Here is a 22,300-nt window from a genome sequence, read left to right as displayed (position 1 = left end):
TAATCGTGAGCGGTTGCCTAATCAAATCGGCTATCCGAGCACGCCTCGCGGCCGATCCAAACTTTCATATATCACTTCATCACAACTCTTATGCTCGCATAATTCGTGATTCCCGCACAGGTTGACAGATACTATATCGTAATTTTAGTAATGTCTTTTTAAGCTGCACAGTTCACAGAGACGGGAAGTCTTATCTGATAGCTCCCCACACCTTAAGAATGGGACTTGTCCCCAGTTCGCCGCGAGAATCGCCCGACAATGGACATCCGGGGTAAGAGAGAATCACGCTTCATCGCTCAACACAATGAGAATCCGCTTATCAGCAGTCCATGCTTCCCTCTGCAAACGTTGCCGTCTGCTAGTCTCCCACTAATGGTGCGGGATGTCACAGACTGGATCAACGGGTCCATTACTTGTTCTCGTATGGCAGGCGCTGATGTGAAGGGGTTATGATGTACTTGGTGCACAGTATGAGGATCCTCCCTTGTGATGGGCCGGCCGAGGTGGCCGTGCGGTTAAAGGCGCTGCAGTCTGGAACCGCAAGACCGCTACGGTCGCAGGTTCGAATCCTGCCTCGGGCATGGATGTTTGTGATGTCCTTAGGTTAGTTAGGTTTAACTAGTTCTAAGTTCTAGGGGACTAATGACCTCATCAGTTGAGTCCCATAGTGCTCAGAGCCATTTGAACCTTGTGATGGTCAGACGTTGGCGACCGGAAACTGAATGACAAGTATGTCTGCCCTCAAGTTCACGTTCCGTCAAACCTCGAGCCACTGTCACTTCCAAATGCACCAAAAATCGAGATATTGCACGATTCGACCGAACGCGTAAATGGAGTCCCACACTGTCAGGTGCTGATAACATTGTCTAATACGGATGTGCGGTATCTCTGTGTCTTTCAGTGTTCACTCAACACCTGACGCTTTTCACCCTTATATAGCCTACAAGTCTTGGTAACAACATTAATGGACTGTGGTGGCCGTTATGTCTGTCATAGAGAATTGCAACTCTAAAGCATTTACACACCCGCCGATAGCGTGTGCGTGTACAAGTTACACAGATGTCTACCATGTCTTCTTGGTAATTAACTTCTTATCTCCAAGCAGTGTATAATCCAACTGCCATATGTTTCCTACGTAATAAAGAGGAATGTTAGTGGTTGCACTCAAATAAGACGACCCTTGATATTGAAAAAAATTAATTTTATTTCCCTCTGATTACATGTGTTTTGCTAATATTCTAGCTTACGATAACGTCACAGTGCGGCAAACGAGGTCCACGAGAAAGACAAGCCACAGTGCATACGTCATGAGGGGAGGCCCGAGCTCGCTCCCTCAGCTCGGCAGATGAACTGCGTTTCTGCACGTGGTAACTCGTGATTGCGTATTTATGTACAAACGAGAATAACATCTTCTACTGGAATCTGCTATTACGGAGGCTTATCGATTACAAGTACAACTACGAAAAAATGTTCAAATGTGTGTGAAATCTTATGGGACTTAGCTGCTAAGGTCATCAGTCACTAAGCTTACACACTACTTAAATTATCCTAAGGACAAACACACACACCCATGCTCGAGGGAGGACTCGAACCCCCGCCGGGACCAGCCGCACAGTCCATGACTGCAGCGCCCTAGACCGCTCGGCTAATACCGCGCGGCCAACAACGAAATACATAACTTTGCGGTATGCTGTAATTTTAGATCCGTGTTCGATATAAATGGTATAACGGTATGTTTATAGCATTCCGTCTCTTCTACTTAACAGTCCTCATTTCATGCAAGATGTAGTGTCGCATGCAATAGATGGCTATTTTGGCATGATTTTAACTTTTTTGTACCCAGTAGAGACCTAACAAATTGTTAGTTGCCTTGCAGAATTCCAACCGTTGTAGGACTAATAATCAGTACGGCTCCATAACAGCGGATTCCTGCAGAAGATGCATTTCCCGTTTGTACCTAAACATGCAATCGCAAATACCGAATTGCAATTTATCAGGTGTAGAAACGCAGTTCGTCTGATGAGCTTAGCGAGCGAGCACGAGCCTAGTCTCGTGAAGTACATGCCCCAGCCAGTCTTTCTCGTGGGCCTCGGTGTCAAGACGGTACATGATAGAGAAATAACCGAGGTCGAATATGAATTCGGTGCTAAAATAGTGCGTGGTTTAGCTACTGTGGGCCAGCGAATAATTTGTAAAAAATCTAATTGCTGTATAAATGCTTGCATGTTGAATCCGTTTCAGGCTTTTAGAATGTTGTTAATGCTGTCTTTCGCCGTTCTCAACACTGGCTCTCTATTTACTTTTTTAGCACCCAGAAAGTGATTTAACAAAACGTGAAGCCTGCAAATAGAGTTCCTAGTGTCCACTTCATCTGAGAATACCATTATAGCTGCAGCTTATAGCTCTGAGGAATTAGGAGATTGTCTGGGATTTCTAATCAAAAACGATTTTCCAAAATAGTTGAGTATATTCTGAAATTCACTGATAAAAAACACAAGTATCCTTACAACCTAACTAACAGAGCAGTTCAGAGTCTAATGCGCTGATGCAACTATAAATATCCGAATTAAATGTTAAAAAGAATGCTCGCCATAATTTGATGAGAGTATTTCATCAAACGCCACGCTAAATATTTGGTAGAATGTCTGTCCCGCGACGGCACGTGAAAATTCGACAATACGCAAACTGAAGCTAGATAATGAAAATCATCCCAGAATTAACCCTTCACTTGAAATGATTTCATGGTTCCGCGTATCTCTAGTAACTTAATACGGCATCCGAGGCTGTTTGTAGCAGTGATACCGATGCGACGCGACTCCCGACACAGATGGCGTGTCATTCAGCGTCTGGAGAGAACTGGGGCCTCCCTTCCTCGCGCAGCGTTCTTATATATAAAGCCGCGGTGCGGACGGCTAAGGGAACGCCTGATCAAATCGGCTCTCCCGACTAGCCGCTGGGCTAGTAACGCACCACTTCAAGTTACATAATAATTTATAGCTTCTTTTGCTGATGGCCGATGAAGCTCTTAATTTAAACGTGCATTCAGCACGCAGGTAAGTATTGATAACAAAATTTTGACGTGGCTAAGTTAAATATTTTGGGCGAGAGAATTAATTAAATTACACTGCACGCAGTAGATGAGCTCTGAACTGGCCCTTTTGAGATCCGCTATCGCTATAATTTTATAGGTATCCAAAAGAAACTTTTCACATCTTCATAGTCATAGCGGACCTCCAACCTATTTAAATCTAAACATCCTAGCCTTATTTATTAGCCTACTTAATCTATCTTGCTTCCTTCAGTTTTGAGATGAAAACCAGAAAATCATGAATTTCCACTAAAATCTTAATTTGTGAAAACCAAAGTACTGTTTTTATTAAATCATTATGAAAGATGAATCTAAATATAAATTTTGAAGTCTCTAGCTCTTTTCTGTTGCGCCAATGATTTTTTCAGAAAAACGTCCAAATTTCGAAAATGGCTGAAGTTATCGAACTGATATTTAACACACATTAATTTAGTATTATTCCTGACATGCTAGAAAAGTTTTAGGTCATTTGCTTGATTTTTAAGGTATTGCGCAACATTTATGACGTCAGAGCTAGTTACAGCAGACTGGCTGGCACACAATGGAAACTGATGTGAATTTACTACAGCGTGAGTAGGCTGCTTCCCTACACTACTAGCTATAAAAGATAATAAAATATTTCTTCTTGATCTATTTATGTTCAGTGAAAAATAGCTTCGTGAAAAAATACCTCAGTGGTCGCTTGATAACGAGTATTACGCAGAGAGTGTCTCAGGTTTAAACGAAAAATACTAACAAGGGAACCTCCCCATCGCACCCCCCTCAGATTTAGTTATAATTTGGCACAGTGGATAGGCCTTGAAAAACTGAACACAGATCAATCGAGAAAACAGGAAGAAGTTGTGTGGAACTATGAAAAAATAAGCAAAATATACAAACTGAATAGTCCGCTTAGGCAACATCAAGGATTAAGTGGGCTCAGGAACGCCGTGGTCCCGTGGTTAGCGTGAGCAGCTGCGAAACGAGAGGTCCTTGGTTCAAGTCTTCCCTCTAGCGAAAAGTTTTAACTTTTATTTTCAGACAATTGATAGTTCAGGCACTCACACATAACCGATTTCGCTCTCCAAAATCCCAGGACACGTTCAGATTTGCTTGGACATATGCAGGATTTGACGGTCTACCACGGAAAAATTTGAAAACGTTAAAAACGTATGATTTGACAGAGCACAGAGAAAACTGTGCGACTGTGAAACTGTTGCATTCATTTTTTGCAGTTTATGTGACACACTCTTATGTTTTCATCACTTTTTTGGGAGTGATTATCACATCCACAAGGAAACCTAAATCGGGCAAGGTAGAAGAATCTTTTTACCCATTCGCCAAGTATGCGAGTTAGGTGGGTCGACAATATATTCCTGTCATGTGACGCACATGCCGTCACCAGTGTCGTATAGAATATATCAGACGTGCTTTCCTGGATCAAATGTTTTCGGTTCCCATTGAAGAGGCACGTCCTTTCGTCTACTAATCGCACGGTTTTGCGGTGCGGTCACAAAACACGGTCACTAAACTTATTACAGTGAACAGAGACGTCAACGAACGAACGGACAGATCATAACTTTGCAAAAATAAAGTCAATAAACTTTTCGCTCGAGGGTAGACTTGAACCAGGGACCTCTCGCTCTAACCACGGGACCACGGTGCTCCTGTGCCCACATTATCCTAGATGTTGCCTATGTTGCCCATGGACTACTCAGTTTGTATATTTTGCTTATTTTTTCATGGTTCCACACAACTTGTTCCTGTTTTCTCGACTGATCTGTGTTCAGTTTTTCAAGGCCTATCCACTGTGCCAAATTATAACTAAATCTGAGGGGGGTGCGATTGGGAGGTTCCCTTGTAAGTAAGAATCGTTCATTTTGTTGCAGACACGCATAAATGTCACACACAGTTTGTAGACCGAACTACAAGTTACTTTGTACTGATTATGATAGATGGCACTTACTAGAAACGTTAGTGATATGTTTTCAGCAACGTGAATTTCATTGTGCTGTAACTCTGGAGCTCATTTTGTGGCCAGCAGCTCCTGCAGCGTCCCGAATACGAACGCAGCCGACGCGTCGCGGCGTACGTCAGCAAGGCGGATGAGGTCGGCACCGAGCAGCTCATACGGTGCATCATCGAGTCTGGAAGGGCGTGCTTCATACCCAGGTACGTACGCTTGGTAGACAGGGCGCGTGTGCTTCCTAGGAGTGAATTATATGGTTCTCAGACGTCAGACAAATATCTGCCTTCTATCTAAGCACAGATTTTCACCAATGTCGCAAGAAAATGCGAATAGGACAAGAGAAGCCACAGGCGTTTTTATTAATCAGAGAGATGCAGCACATTCAAAGTGAAATAAGACACGTGATCACTTCCAACCAATAGAGGAAGTATGAACGTCACGGATGTCATTATAAAGAAGCAGCATTATACAGGGTGGACCAAAAATCGTGCACTCGGACGCCACACCTGCGCTACAGAGATGCCTCTAACAAAATTTCGTACCTTGCGTATATTCGGTATAAAATTGGCGTCAAAGAAAGGAAATCTTGCAGCACTGCAATCACATATATGGTAAGTATACTTATATGGATATGGTGTCTGTTCTTTCGGACATGCCAGAAACAACAGACACCGTTGATGACCTACAGCTGTCTGCAACGAAATTAGAACTATATTGAAACCTTCAGCTGTTGACGGGCGTTAGTATACATCAACGGGGACAGGTGAAAATGTGTGCCCCGACCGGGACTCGAACCCGGGATCTCCTGCTTACATCGTAGACGCTCTATCCATCTGAGCCACCGAGAACACAGAGGATAGTACCATTGCAGGGACTATCTCGAGCACGCCTCCCGCGAGACCTACATTCTCACCTTGTATGTCCGCACACTACATTCGTAGTGTCCCACCCCAACAGAGTCATTACTCGTGGAAGACATTCTTATCAAGTCTCGTAAGAGTTCGGGGAATATGTGCGCATCCGCACAGAAGTAGGTCATGGTCGGTATTGCCAGAACGATATATTTATATGGATATGGTGTCTGTTCTTTCGGACATATCCGGATATGTAGTTTGTGGACATAGGTGAGAATGTAGGTCTCGCGGGAGGCGTGCTCGAGATAGCCGGCACGGTAGCTCAGCGTGTTCGGTCAGAGAGCTGCGTGCTCTCTGTAATAAAAACAACTGAGTCAACGAATCAACGATCAACTTGAACGGATGTCTCGTGACGTCCGCCGAGACCAAACGCAACGAACTGACGGCTCAGTAGCTCAGCGTGTTCGGTTAGAGGGTTTAGTTACCCTCTGTAATAAAAAAAAATGAGTGAACGGATGAACGAACAACCTGAACGAGTGTCATCGGACGTCCGCTACGAACAAATTGAACGCCGGCACGATAGCTCAGCGTGTTCGGTCAGAGGGCTAGCTGCACTCTGTAATAAAAAAACTGAAATAATGGATCAACCACGAACTGAAACGGGTGTCTTTCGACGTCCGCCCAGAGCGGATACAACGAACGAGAACGAGCAAGCAGGAGATCCCGGGTTCGAGTCCCAGTCGGGTCAAACATTTTGACCTTTCCCCGTTGTTATATATCAACGCCCGTCAACACCTGAAGGTATTAATATAATTCTAATTTCGTTTATATGGTAAGTGTCTTGATTCAATATTGTCTGGTTGTGCCGTCTAGTTAGTACAGTCGATAGAGTTTTGCGTTAAAATACCCGAGTTTGGAAATACCATTTCGAGTACAGGTGCATTTTTTTGATTTTTTACTTTCAGGATGGGTGGTACACAGCGCAACTCAATTAAACGAGCACTTTTTCGAAATGCCGTAATTGTCCACCATTTCGACGTAGAAGTTTTAAATTTGACTCGAAGGTATCTCCAACATTCCTCTGTAATGGCGCCAAACCGTGGCGTCCTAGTCACCCTCGGGTTCGGTGACGCTTGAAACAGCAAGGTGTAAAAAATGCGAATAAACGACCAGAGCTCAGAAGTTCATGTGAGGTACAACGTGGGTTATTGATGTAATATTGGTATCAAAATTTACCACAATTCTACCGAATGCCACAGTGACGTGTCGCACTGGAGAAAAGTCACAGCCTCTCTTACATGTCACACCTTCTTTTGACGCCTCTGCGACGGAGGCGAGGTTCGCCCGGCCAGCGTCGAAATCACACGGTTTCCTTGTGGGTGACCGAGAAAGTATTTGAGAAACACTGCCGCTCAGAATCGACACGAAAAGGCCTTACGGAATACCATGAACGGTGTCATCAAAATCACCCCTTTTGTTGTGGCATTGATTCCCACACATTTCGCGGTGAAAGACAACAGTTCGCAGCATGATGTGCAATAGGATGATGATCTTGACAATATTTTTAATTTTTAATCTTTGACTTGAGCATGTCTGCTCGTAATTTTGACCATTGCCTGCTCACAGTGTAACTTTAAGGTTGTTAAAATTTCATTCTGATGAAGAAATCACAGGTGTCGAAACCTAGGTGAATGTAATAAAAATTATTTGCAACTGGTATTTCTCCGTTGAAACATGTGTACGGTTGCTGAGAGACAACCAAGTTTAAAACTAGTGTTGACAACTCCTCGGACGATTCAACCCTTCTCTAAGGTCATCGTTGGCCAGCAACGTCAGTGGACCTGGTCGCATCCCTCTGGAGCGCAGTGCGAGCACAGTTTTTGCTCTAGTGTACAAGGCTGCACTTAAACAACTAGGGCCCGCCATCTGATAAATTTCATGCGGGTCGTAGCGCTCCACTCGGTCCACTCAGCCGGTACCCAAGGCCCCACGGCTGAGGCCGCGGGCACCGTTGTGGAGGTCTCCTCTCCTTTTTATTTGAGATACAGCACTGATTACTTAGTGAAATTATGATACATTAAATTATAAAATGGAAAATTATAAAATATTACTTTACAAGAAGAGAAAGAAGATAGGGAAGACTAATGCAGGCGCTATTCAGGGAGCTGGTCTCGGAATGTGTCACCGAACTCGACGTCTCTGGCCGGCGCGTCCCATTGTTACTTTATTACACGAGATAATTCACGTCTCCGATGAAACGATTTGATTCATCTCTCGCAGAAGTGTTCTAATATCTAGGTTTTGTTTGTGTTTCTATGCGTGTTGATTAGCTAGATTACTTGTGTGAAAGTTTTTCTGCGTTAATGTAGTCTAATTACAAGTTAATATGGCACGTGGTATAATAACTAGCCGTGATTCATGCAACTTAATCTCTTGATACATTTCTATTATACTTTATTTATGTATTATTGTTTCTGGTTTCAGTGTCGTATGCTGTATGAGTTCAGTGTTATTTTTGTCTCGTTATTATATTTGTGTTAATGAGCCAGATTACTTGTGTTACAGATTTTCTGTGTTAATGTAGTCTGTTATATCTTCACAGAAGAAATTAAGAGTAAAGAAGATTTCTGGCGCAACATTAAATCGCAGCACCATAAGTCAAAACAAACTAAAAATTGCAAGGAAAGATAGGCCAACTTCCAAAAGAACAGACTTCCACTTATATGAAGTTGACTTGAATGTAAAGGGTGTATGAAGACGTGTGAGAAACTTTAGGGATTTATTCTTGACAGCGAAACTTTGCAAAAGGTTCATATGAACATGGGACCGAAAATTCTTCGTTGATAATGTGTGAAAGTATTATTCATGGCACAGAAGTGACACCAAACACATTTACGTTTACAGAAACTGCTCGAAGTAATCACCTCCTGCTTCCATAAATCCCCTGAGCCTGTGTTCTTTACTTCGCTATACGTTATAGCAAACTCCTGGCGTTGTCCCTATTTGGTCAAATCAATTTTGGATACGCTCCCTCAATACACACATTCGGTATGAGAGCTGAAAAGGTTTAAAATGTCACCAAAGGAAAAAAATTATTGGATTCAAATTGGGAGATTGGGCAGGCCTTGCAATAGATCTTCGTGATCAATACGCCTGTTCAGTCAGTGTTTGTCCAAATACTATCAAACTACCCGTGCAAAGTCAGATGGAGAACCATCGTGCATAAACCTCACTCGTTGGATGACGTCTAGTGGTATTTTATGAGGTAAAGGAAGCAACTCATGTCTGACAATCTGCATCTACGATTGTCCAGTCAGGCGTTGTAGAAAGACATAGGAGTCGATGATGTGGACACGAATGATTCCACCCCACACGTTGAGGCTGAACCTCTGCTGATATCCGTCTTGTGGCACTTCATGGAGGTTTTCGTAAGCCCATTCGTGATTGTTAAGACAATTGGAGATCCCATCACTTTACAAATAAGCCTCGTCTGTGAATAAGGTACACGTTAAAAACTGCAGAAACACATGACACTGCCCTAATGTGCGTTGACAGAAAATTATTCTCGGTTGAAAGTCCGCCATACATAATCCTTGCACCTGTCGAAGATTTTAATGCAGAATATTCCAGATCGTCATTTGATTAATGCTTCCATTGCCATGAGTTTCGGGCACAGTACGAAGAACCCGTTCTTCGAGCTTAGTCGTACGTTCATTACATTGTCTCCCAGCATCAATAACTCTCTTCTCAAATGAGTCTCTCGCTTGCAAGAGTTGTTGGAGTCGTGCAAATGTTCTTGCACAAGGTTAATTGTCTCCCAGGGTAACGATCAGCATGACAGTGAATTTCTGCGCCCGCATTCCACCTGCTAAGCCGCACGTATAGTGTACTCACATATCCGTCGTTTCAGACACAAAAAAAAAATCGTTGTGACATGTAGCGATAGGAGTTCCTTTAGAACAGAATGAACGAGACAAAGCTAAATAAATACCATGGCCAACTGCAAACAAGAAAGTGAGTAAAAATGGACGTTTGAGGTTAATTACATTACCAGGAGTCATTAGGGTAATTTCTTTCACACATCCATGACGAAGGGTTTCTGACCCATGTTCAGATGAGCTTTATGTAAAGTTTTGATGACGGAAACAAATCGCTAAAGTATCTAATACGTGTGCATACAACACGTGCGCTATGCAGTTTCTGAACGAAATCAGAGTATATATTATACTGCTTTTCAGGCCAATGTAAGGAATTTCGTATTATCTGCTGTTGAATAAATTCAGTATTTTCAGAAGGAAGAGAAAGAGTTTAGTGTCGCTGGCTATCCATGTGTAGACCCCGGGTTCGAAACCCGACGATCATTTCAAATTTTTCTGCTGTCGGAAAATACCGAAGGTGCTCTACTCTTCATTGTGAGGCCTAATGAATGTCGCTTGATGAAAATAAGCTACCGAAGCTTGTAGCCACATGGCACTTATTTATTTGTTTAGTGAAATATTCAGTTAGCTGAAAGTTGACGAGAAACTATACTGAATGCCAGTCCAGGATTATAGCACATTTTCTGTCAACGCACATATAGTTTGCGATATTAAAAATAAGAAGCTCTTTCTGTTTTTCTATAGGTATGCACTGGTTAGTGATAACATAGTTCCCAGAACGAAGCTTTCTCTCTGGAGTGTAGTTACCTGTTTTGAATGTTCATGCAGGTTAAAACTCTATGGCAGATCAGGACAGGTTTTTTCTAGAAAATTCCAAAACAGCCCACAGTACAAAATAGACTGAAAGGTTCGTGCTGGGAACAATTTCCTAGGCTATGGCTAAGTCACTTCTCTGCTGTATCATTCCTTTGAGGCGTTACTACATCAAGTATGCAATAGAGCTTCTGTGCAATTTGAATAACTGGAGAGATTTTATAGAAGAAGTGAAGCTGTTAGGACGGGGTGTTTGTCGTGCCTGGATAACTTAGCTCGTACGACAGTTGTCCGCAAGTGGTAAACTTACCAGTTGGTGTCGTCGATTGGCAACCAATTTTAATCTTCCAGGAAGTTTCAATAACATAGTTGAGACCCGAAACTACAGACGCGAGGCACACTCACAGCGTTACCAGAATGACGCTGTACGTGATGCATCATTCAGGTTCAGGAATTCTGATTATATCAGTTTTGCAGGTGAGTCTTAGCGCGGTGTCGCCGTGTGCAGAAATTAATGGTAAGTTATGTTACGTACTCGGTACAATACGCCGATCGGGTACTGTTACTACCGTCACGTCGCACTTAGGAAAGATCGTAAAATCCAGTAACATGACGTCGAAACGGCTGCTGTGAAGTTTATGGTGTTCATTGAATTTCTAAAACTCAACAAAAAGCCCTCCGTCCTTGCCCGTTGCAGACGCTGTGTCCGAGATGCCGTTCGTCATGGGCGTCTTTTGCTGAACCACAATGATACGGATGCAGAAATTTTATTGTGCTATATTCCTATACTTCATGTTTATGTAGCACACCGGGGTTGGACAAAAATGTGAAAACATCAAAAATACATTACAATGTGTAATACTGTGTAGGGGACACAGCTTTCAGTCGTTCAGAAATGGATAAACATTGGTCTGTACGGTTTTTAAGGGAATCTTGTTCCATTCTTCCTGCAAAATAATGGGAAGTTTAGATAGCAGCCGGCCGGGGTGGCCGAGTGGTTCTAGGCGCTACAGTCTGGAACCGCGCGACCGCTACGGTCGCAGGTTTGAATCCTGCCTCGGGCATGGATGTGTGTGATGTTCTTAGGTTAATTAGGTTTACGTAGTTCTAAGTTGTAGGGGACTGATGACCTCAGAAGTTAAGTCCCATAGTGCTCAGAGCCATTTGAACCATTTAGATAGCAATGGTACGGGTGGATAGCGATGGCACGCTCTTCTCTCCAAAGTAGACCACAAAGGCTGAATGACATTGAGATCTGGTGACTGTGGTGGCCAGGAGCAATATAACACTTCATTCTCATGCTCAAAAACCAATCCTGAAAGATGCGAAATGTGTCAATAGGGCTCCTGTCCTCTTGGAACACAGCGTAATCTCTGGACAACAAACGCTGTACTATAGGATGGACTTGATCAGTCAAAATGGCCACATAACCCTCGTCGTTAATCCTACCCTCCAGATTAACAATGGGGCCCATGGAATTCCAGGTAAGGACTGCCCAAATATCACTGAATCCCCAAAATGTTTCAGTCTTGGCACGACAACTCGGCCAGAAGGTGGAAACTGCGTTAAGTAAGAGTTATCCGAACAGATGAATTTGTTCCATTGCTCCATAGACCAGGTTTTAGGGCTTCGACACCACTTATTTCTGTCATGAGCTTTTGCTCCACTGATGAGTGGTTTTGGAATTCCGTATCGCTCTGCAGTTCCCAGCTTCTGGAGCTCCCTCCGTTTGGTTTTGGTGCTGACGGGATTGGCGAGTACGACACTCAGTTCTGCAGTGACTTTTACAGCTGCCGTCGTCTTATTTTTCGTCAAAGTCCTCTACAATGACCGTCCGTTGCGATCACTCAACATAGACTTTCGTCCGCATTATGAGTGGCAAATGATGTTTTCCCACTTTCTCCATATCCGGTATAAATCTGCACCAAACACGTCGGCTACCTTGTTTGTAGAAGCACCCACCATAGGAACACAAACAGTTGGCCCACACTCGAATTCACTTATCTCCGACATAATGCGCTCACAGCTACACAGAACTCTACTCTACCCACGACTAACACTTATAACGTATTGAGGACATTACACAGCTGCCGTTCGTTGTCAAGTACAACAGCGCAACCTGTAAGCTTAGTTAGCATCTGCATTTATGTTCAAAAATGCATGTTTCGCCGTGCTTCCATATTTCTGTCGAACCCCTGTACGCCAACGTACACTTATTTCAGTCACAACATTGTGACCACCACTTATACAGGGTCCCCCAAACTGTATATTCCTAAATTAAGTTTCCACTTAAAAATATTTCTCATTGTGTTGACCTGCTGGAGATATTGTTAGTATACCTTGCAGACCTCCAATGAATTGCCATGGTAACGCAGCCAAAGGCAATAAAGTATTTAGTCTACACAAGTGTGCAGTAAAAATGTGGTGTAAACCGAACATCTTGCAGAAACCTGTTCAGGGATGTAGTCATACCTACATGGCAATAAATATACTCTATAATATTAATTGCAGTTAACAGCAAGATATAATTTAGGGTGAACTACACGAATGACGATCATAGTCACAATCACAGTACTAGGAGTAATAATAGTGTACAGTCTAGACAACCCATCCCTTTACAGGGTTCGGAATTTTATTTCATATTTTGGTATGAAGGTCTATAACATGTTACCGGACAGCATACTGAAAATGTCCGGTAATTCGAAACCAAAGTTCAGAAAAAAAACAGAACACCTAAAACGACAAGAGTCAGGTCATTCATATTGACAGGTCATGTACGTTAGAATGTTCTCCACAAATTATTAGCATTTCAGTCAGCTCGGTTCAGCAAGTATCCTGTTGCCTAGTAGCCACAGGGTCCGCCATGGGCCCTGATAACTTGTTCCATACTTGATGACGTCGACGCATATAAGGCGCGAATGGCGTCCTGAAGTATAACCGTCCATGATGCAATCACCTGGTTCCAAAGTTCATCTGTGGCCGTTGGCAATGGATCAGCGCTGCGCCCGTCGTTTCACCACATCCCACACATTTTCGATTACGACAAGTCTGGTGATCTGGCGTGACAGGACAAAAGGCTGAAATCCATTGACACCACGAAGGCACGTGTTTGTGCAGCAACAAGTGGTCGTGCATTGGCATGCTAAAAGATGGCGTCTGGGTGTTGTGCTGAAAGGGTATGGCTACAGGTGCCAGGATGTCTTCCACGTAGGTCACACTGATCGCAATGCGCTGGACACGCGTCAAAGGTCATTCTGTGATTTGTCGTTGTACCCAATAGCAGCTTACAACATAAGACCTTAAGGTGGCGCTGTATGTCTTGTGAGAATGCAGCCACTGTGATACCGCACCCCCTCCCCCCAACCCCTCCACCCCCCACTCCTCCCGGTCTGTGGAAAACCAAAATGCGGCCATCATTTCTAAACAAACTGAACCTGGATTCATCAGAAAACACTAGCTGATGCCGTTCCTGTCCCCAGTGACGTCGTTCCATACACCATTGCCGTCTAACATGTTTATGCACAAACGTCAAAGGTAGGCGGAGAAGTGGAGGATGCGCACGTAAACCATGCCGTAATAAACGGCAACGGCGCTCCTGATATCGTACGATGTGTTACACTGTTCCACTGTTGCGCCAGAGCCGAGGAGGAGGGAGGTCTGGGCTGCAAAACCATTCGGATGAGGCGTCCACATTTCTCGGGGAGTCGTCTGTGCAGTGTCTTCTACTGCCTTCCGTGAACAATTCTGCACACAGCCGTAGCACTGCCGGAACACTTCATCTCAGATGAGCGGCAATTTCCCGGATGGATGCATCACATTCTCTCATGCCAATAATGCGCCATCTTTCAAACTTACTGATTCGACGGTACGGTTCGCACATACGTCTGCATGGCATCCAGCACTTCTGCTCAAGTCACACTGATCCATTACTTCGGTTTATAGAAACAACAAAAGCCGCAGACACATTTCAGCGGTGGGTGGTGTTGCGTCACGATGTTGACCTTGAACCCATGGGCCGACATGGTTTAAATACTAATCATTTCTGCAGAATATACTAAGGGTATCTTTAGTCGTTCAAGGTGTTCGCTTTTTTTCTGAACATGAGTGAAAAAGAATACAGCATAAGGCATTACATTTACAATTTATCAGATTAGACAGACTCTGGTATTGATATTTGCACAACTGTAATATTTGTATTAAATCGTTTTTGACTTTTCCTAGCGAAGTTATGTAAATGCTTTTTTGAAGTATTGGCAAAAAAGCAAGTGAGTGGTATAGGAAGAGGTACAGTGGCTGTATTTTTTGAATTAGTTCGTTGTTTTCCTAACATACATAAACATATGTCCACCTATGTAGCTGAGTGGTCAACGCGGCTGATCCAGTGATGCCGTTGACAGAGAATGGCATAGTGGTCACTCGGGCGCGATTGGCCTGTCAAGGCTAGAACGCGGTACTTTTCTTTTTAACTTTACAAAGACGTTTATGAAGTAATTTATAAGTAATTCCCGTCGTTATCCGTATGAGTAGATTAGCGCTAACCATAATTCGTTACTAGTATTGTCTAGGGAAGTAGCGTAAAGTGACTGCTGTAGCTTAGTACGTGGGGTTAGGGGTGCTAGTGCAGGTATTGTGATCAGTGGTACGTTAACATGAACTCACTTCAGTGCGTTAGTTGTTTCTTCCTCTGCGTCGAACAGTCTTACTGCCAAGCCGCGCGGGACTGTGCGGCTGATCCCTGCGGAGGTTTGAGTCCTCCCTCGGGCATGGGTGTGTGTGTTTGTCCTTAAGATAATTTAGGTTAAGTAGTGTGTAAGCTTAGGGACTGATGACCTTAGCAGTTAAGTCCCGTAAGATTTCACACACTTTTGAACATTTTTCTTACTGCAAACATGTCCCATACTTTACTACCTAGTGTTTTCCGCACGGTCGTAACTGCACCACTAAGTGGATTACACTTGTCAGTATACAGGGTGTTACAAAAAGGTACGGCCAAACTTTCAGGAAACATTCCTCACACACAAAGAAAGAAAATATGTGTATATGTGTCCGGAAACGCTTACTTTCCATGTTAGAGCTCTTTTTATTACTTCTCTTCAAATCACATTAATCATGGAATGGAAACACACAGCAACAGAACGTACCAGCGTGACTTCAAACACTTTGTTACAGGAAATGTTCAAAATGTCCGTTAGCGAGGATACATGCAACCACCCTCCGTCGCATGGAATCCCTGATGCGCTGGTGCAGCCCTGGAGAATGGCGTATTGTATCACAGCCGTCCACAATACGAGCACGAAGAGTCTCTACATTTGGTACCGGGGTTGCGTAGACAAGAGCTTTCAAATGCCCCCATAAATGAAAGTCAAGAGGGTTGAGGTCAGGAGAGCATGGAGGCCACGGAATTGGTCCGCCTCTACCAACCCATCGGTCACCGAATCTGTTGTTAAGAAGCGTACGAACACTTCGACTGAAATGTGCAGGAGCTCCATCGTGCATGAACCACATGTTGTGTCGTACTTGTAAAGGCACATGTTCTAGCAGCACAGGTAGAGTATCCCGTATGAAATCATGATAACGTGCTCCATTGAGAGTAGAACATGGGGCCCAATCAAGACATCACCAACAATGCCTGCACAAACGTTCACAGAAAATCTGTGTTGATGACGTGATTGCACAATTGCGTGCGGATTCTCGTCAGCCCACACATGTTGACTGTGAAAATTTACAATTTGATCACGTTGGAATGAAGCGTCATCCGTAAAGAGATCCTTTGCACTGAAATAAGGATTCACACATTGTTGGATGAACCATTCGCAGAAGTGTAGCCGTGGAGGTGCCTGCACACGCTGTACATGGTACGGAAACAACTGGTTCTCCCGTAGCACTCTCCATATAGTGACGTGGTCAACGTTACCTTCTACAGCAGCAACTTCTCTGACGCTGACATTAGGGTTATCGTCGACTGCACGAAGAATTGCCTCGTCCATTGCAGGTGTCCTCGTCGTTCTAGGTCTTCCCCAGTCGCGATTCATAGGCTGGAATGTTCCGTGCTCCCTAAGACGCCGATCAATTGCTTCGAACGTCTTGCTGTCGGGATACCTTCGTTCTGGAAATCTGTCTCGATACAAACGTACCGCGCCACGGCTATTGCCACGTGCTAATCCATACATCAAATGGGCATCTGCCAACTCCGCATTTGTAAACATTGCACTGACTGCAAAACCGCGTTCGTGATGGACACTAACCTGTTGATGCTACGTACTGATGTGCTTGATGCTAGTACTGTAGAGCAATTAGTCGCATGCCAACACAAGCACCGAAGTCAACATTACTTTCCTTCAATTGGGCCAACTGGCGGTGAATCGAGGAAGTACAATACATACTGATGAAACTAAAATGAGCTATAACATGGAAATTAAGCGTTTCCGGACACATGTCCACATTACATCTTTTCTTTATTTGTGTGTGAGGAATGTTTCCTGAAAGTTTGGCCGTACCTTTTTGTAACACCCTATAGATTAACAGTTCTGCATCACGTACCTACACTTCAGCAGCTGACCTGGTGCCCAGGGGAAAATATGCATTAACCGCTTGCTCTTCCGACATGTACTTGGAGGCATTAACCAACCTAAAAACATAGCACCGGTAATAGCTATGATTATTATTCTGCAAATGAAGTACATACTGATGTACTGTTGTTCATTGCACTTAACTCAATCACCAATAAAAATACCTGCACTTGTACCATTAATACTCTGTACCAATTAACTCGTTCCACATCCATCAAGGTTGCCGTACACTTTGCGATTTGTTTATCACGGTATGTGCATGAATGAGTGAATTAAGGAACCATAGGTAGGACGTTATGAAAGGTAAATGCAGTGAAAGGTGAAAGGTGCACTTCGGGGAAAGTGTAACGATTAGTGGAAATGACACAATTTTAAACATGGCTGTTTCTAAGCACCGTATGTAAGTTTCAACATAGGAATCACACAGCCAACTGGTTGCAATTAAGTGTTTGGTTTCGAAACCTGTCTTCATCAGAATGAAATTTTAAGCAACCGTCAAGACAATGGACTAAGTCTAGAGCTGAAACGCTCAAGCCAAAAAATTAAAATTAAATACGTTCTAGCTTTGGCACGTATGCCTTCCTAGAAACATCATAGGACTGATTTTCTTAGGTAGGCATATGTGCCAAAGGCTGGAACGCGCTTAATTTTAATTTTCGCATTGAGTATTTCTGTTCTAGACTTAGACCATCGCCTTCTCTCAGTGTAACTTTACGGTTTCTTAAAATTTCATTCTGATGAAGACATCCTTAGGGGTGTCGATCCTAGGTCAGTGTACCAAACAGTTATTTGCAACCGGTTGGCTGTGTGATTCCTATGTTGAAACGCTGGGGAAAGTTCGCTATTTGACCACAAAATGAATGAGGACACGCGATAATGAGCTGATGCTTCAGAGCATTACTGATACAGTAATGATCTACTCGTACAGGAAGAACTGACAGCAGCGCTTGCAGCACATGCCTAAATCTAAAATATGATGCTAGCAAGGTTCTAAAACAAGCCTGTAGGCCTAAGCCCTGATGCTGCTGATGACCTAAAACCCGGTTCACACTGAAGTGATACGATGTGTCATACGACAAATTGCAATGAAGGTCGCGGACGCGACTCTTGTCGATGTGATACTTGTGTTCTCACTGGGATGTGATGATGATGTTTGGTTTGTGGGGCGCTCAACTACGCGGTTATCAACGCCCGTGAAAATTCCCAACCTTTGCTCAGCGCAGTCTCGCCACTTTCATGAATGATGATGAAATGATGAGGACAACACAAACACCCAGTCATCTCGAGGGAGGTGAAAACCCCTGAGCCCGCCGGGAATCGAACCCGGGACCCCGTGCTCGGGAAGCGAGAACGCGACCGCGAGACCACGAACTGCGGACACCCCCGTCCCACTGGGATGACACAATATGTGATACAATATGCGATGTGACTCACCACACAGAAGAGAACAAGGCAGTATGATTCATTTTCCTGTCTCATTCTCAGTCGTGATCATTAGCTCTTCTGGGGGACGTTCTTGTGTCTTATTATTATTTAAAATTAAAGAAAATGAAAAAGAACCGACAGTACTGGGTGCACACATACGATGCTATAGATATCAAACATTTTTCAGCCGTGGTTTGTGATGATCTCTCCCAACACGAACACAAATTCCATGAATTTCACTGAATGAAGCCAGACAGTTTCCACTTTTTCGAGCAACTAGTATCAGCTACACGGTCAAAGCAAGACACAACGTCCGTTCCGTGTGGTAGATACACAAACATTTGTTGCAGACTGATGAAGTTAGGACAGCATTGCTACAACTGTTAGGGTCTACGGAGTAGTATGTGATTCAGTTTGTGGAGTATTCAGAAGAAACATTCTTGGATTTTAAGTGTGATCAGTTACCATCAGTGGCGAAGCAGCGGGTGGTGAATTCTGTGAAGGAGTAGACTATATTTCGAAGAAATGGAAGAAGCCCATGATAAGGAACATTCCGATGTGTCCTCCTTGGCTTCGTCCAGCTGCTCGCTCAGAAGTAACATGAATTTTGTTTTCACTTCTCTTTCACGCCTGTCACAAAGTTCCTTAAAATCAGGGAACATAGATGGAGAAAGATCCAATCAGCATCACCAGCTGGACTCCCGGTATCTTTTCATTCCAGTAAGTTTTTCATTTCCTGCCTCGGCTCGTATCGGCAGCGTACGGAAAAGAGAAATACGGGGCAGCTCCGCACTCCGCATAGCACGCCAAAGCAGGCGGCAATAGCGTGGCGGTGGCGCGTGGGCGTACCTCGTCGCGGACAATCTCCAATATATCTGAAGCATTTTCTGGAGAATAGGACGAGGTATCGCACTCCTTCTACCGTTAAAAACGATTTCCATATGTTATCTATATTTCGTATGCACGAACTTACGAATTAAAACCCGCCAAATGTAAACTGGCCAGCGACTATATTATTCACGACAAACTTTTCAAAACATGCACGGAGCTCTTTTTTCTCTGAAAAGTTTCACAACTGCTCCGCAGTGTTTCTTTGCACTGTTTCTCTATGCTAAAGTTACTAACACATACATTACATTTGTTTTGTGACAAAAATTAGCTACTGTCAACAGGTGACGCTATTTCCATTATGAAAGGATTACATGTTTTTACTTCAGTTTGTTATCCAATTGTATTGTGAATATGATAACCTGTGGAAATGTTGCGGTCCCTCCGCATTCTTCAACATTCAAAATATGCTCACCAGACAGAATGTTAGTCCCCCACTTACAAGAGCACACTCATACCTTTGGAGCGGTGTACATTGTTTAGAACTGCTAACAGGCGATAAGTCAATGCAGTGGAGTGGTGTGTGTGTCTGTGTGGGTTGGGGGAGGGGGGGGGGGGCGGTTGTACAGAATCAACGCAGTAAGATAGATCGACATGGCACACGCTTCAGAATGTTAAAATGAGCTATCGTGCTTGGACGTCTCCACGCACACACCATGAGTGAAGCTGCCCAATTAACTGATCTGTCAACGTGGACAGTCCTATATGTCTAGAAGAAATGTTGTACCACTCGCAGCCATGTTAGAACAATGGTTGTAAGAAAGATACTAAGAGAGAGCATGAAGTGATACGATATGTCATACGACAAGTTACAATAAAGGTGTGATACTCATGTTCCCACTGGGTTGACACGATATGTGATACAATATGCGATGTGACCCACTCCACAAAAGAGAACAGGGCAGCATGATTCACGTTTCCGTCTCATCCTCAGTTGCGATCATTAGCTCTTGTCAGAACAATCGGATTCAAATGTGAGAACAGTTGCTGCTTTCATTAACGTAAAGCCGTCTCACCTAGATTGCGAGAGAGTATTGAGAAAGAAAATTATGTGAAGTACTGGATCCTACCTACAATATACTGCTGGTGCATCGGAAAGCAGGGTTTTTGACTCAACATGTCTGACTTGTTTTTGCTTTTGGAGTTAGTCAATATTCTGATAGGTCACAACAGATACAGCAAATATAACATTTACTTTACTAGTCCAGTATTTAATTTTAAACTGAATAGCCAAAGAAACTGGTATAGGCCTCATATTCAAATACACAGACAGGTAAACAGGCAGAATACGGCGATGTGCCCGGCAAGACAACCAGTGCCTGGCGCAGTTGTTAGGTCGGTTACTGCTGCTACAATGGCATGTTATCAATATTTAAGTGAGTTTGAACGTGATGTTATAGACGGCGCATGAGCGATGGGACACAGCATCTCCGAAGTAGCGATGAAGTGAGGATTTTCTCGTGCGACAATTTCACGACTGTAGGCTGAATATCTGGAATCTGGTAAAATATCAAATCTCTGACATCTCTGCGGCCGGAAAAAGATCCTGCAAGAACGGGACCAACTACGACTGAAGAGAATCGTTCAACGTGACAGAAGTGCAACCCTTCCGCATATTGCTGCAGATTTGAATGCTGGGGCATAAACAAGTGTTGCGTGCGAACCATTAAACGAAATATCATCGATATGGGCTTTCAGAGCCGGAGGCCTACTCGTGCACCCTTGGTGACTGGACGACGCAAAGCTTTACGCCTCGCCTGGTCCCGTCAACACCGACATTGAACTGTTAACGACTGGAAACATGTTGCCTGGTCGGACGAGTCTCGCTTCAATTTGTATCGAGCGGGTGGACGCAGGGGACTGTTCAAGCACATGGAGGATCAGTAACGGTAGTGGCGTGTGCAGCTGGAGTGATATGGGGCCCCTGATACATCTAGATACGACTATGAGAGATGGCACGTACGTAAGCATCTTGTCTGATCACCTGTATCCATTCATGTCCATTGTGCATTCCGACGGACTTGAGAAATTACAGCCACACGTCCAGAATTGCTACAAAGAGGCTCCAGGAATGCTCTTCTGAGTTTAAACCATTCCGCTGGCCACCACACTCCGCAGACATGAAAATTATTAAGCATATCTGCGATGCCTTGCAACGTGCTCTTCAGAAGAGATCTCCACCCCCTTGTACTCTTACGGATTTATGGACAGCTCTGCAGGATTCATCGTGTCAGTTCCCTCCAGCATTACTTCAAAGATTAGTCAAATCCATGCCACATCGTGTTGCGCCACCTCTGCGTGCTCGCGGGGGTCCTAACGATATTAGACAGGTGAGTTTCTTTTTCTCATCAGTATATAACAAAACCCTGTAGTACTATGCAAAACAGTGAATAATTAGTAACTGCACTAATACAAACACAATTGTATTTACGTAGGATTTTAATTACGGTCAAAAGTAGCATTAAATCTGTAAATGTGAAAATAAATTTTGTATTTCTACTTTACCGTAATATTTACTCTTACAGTCGAACAATATATGTACATATATTGGATCCATATAAACGCATTGGTAATATTATAAACACTTGTAACGTATGTAAACTCTGGTTAATCGTTTGGATTTTGTTTAAAAACAGATGACTGAGGGATCAGGTTCAGCTTCCTGTATCGCTCGTCTTTCCGCGCCTCCTGTCACAAATCTCAGTATAAGATGATGACATTATAGTCTCGTATTTGCTAGACTAATAATAAAATCTTGAGAGAGACAATATTTTTTACTTAATGTTATCAGAGTTCCTTGTCCTGACATTGATTTTTAAATATTTTTCACCTGTTTT

The 22,300-nt window shown here is 43.6% G+C and overlaps 1 protein-coding gene across 1 annotated transcript in view; it reads left to right on the top strand.

Moving 5' to 3' along the window:
• LOC124613174 (5-formyltetrahydrofolate cyclo-ligase-like) overlaps positions 1 to 22,300 on the top strand; it is a 97,660-nt gene that overhangs the window by 52,283 nt on the left and 23,077 nt on the right. Inside the window, exon 3 of the mRNA XM_047141810.1 lies at positions 5,112 to 5,239. Within this exon, the coding sequence (XP_046997766.1) occupies positions 5,112 to 5,239 (128 nt within the window). The remainder of the gene's footprint in view (positions 1 to 5,111; positions 5,240 to 22,300) is intronic.

Source organism: Schistocerca americana, chromosome 4, assembly GCF_021461395.2.
Source record: "Schistocerca americana isolate TAMUIC-IGC-003095 chromosome 4, iqSchAmer2.1, whole genome shotgun sequence".
Taxonomy (NCBI): Eukaryota; Metazoa; Arthropoda; class Insecta; order Orthoptera; family Acrididae; genus Schistocerca; species Schistocerca americana.
Note: the sequence above shows the minus strand (reverse complement) of the source record. Positions and strands in the feature narration are given on the sequence as shown.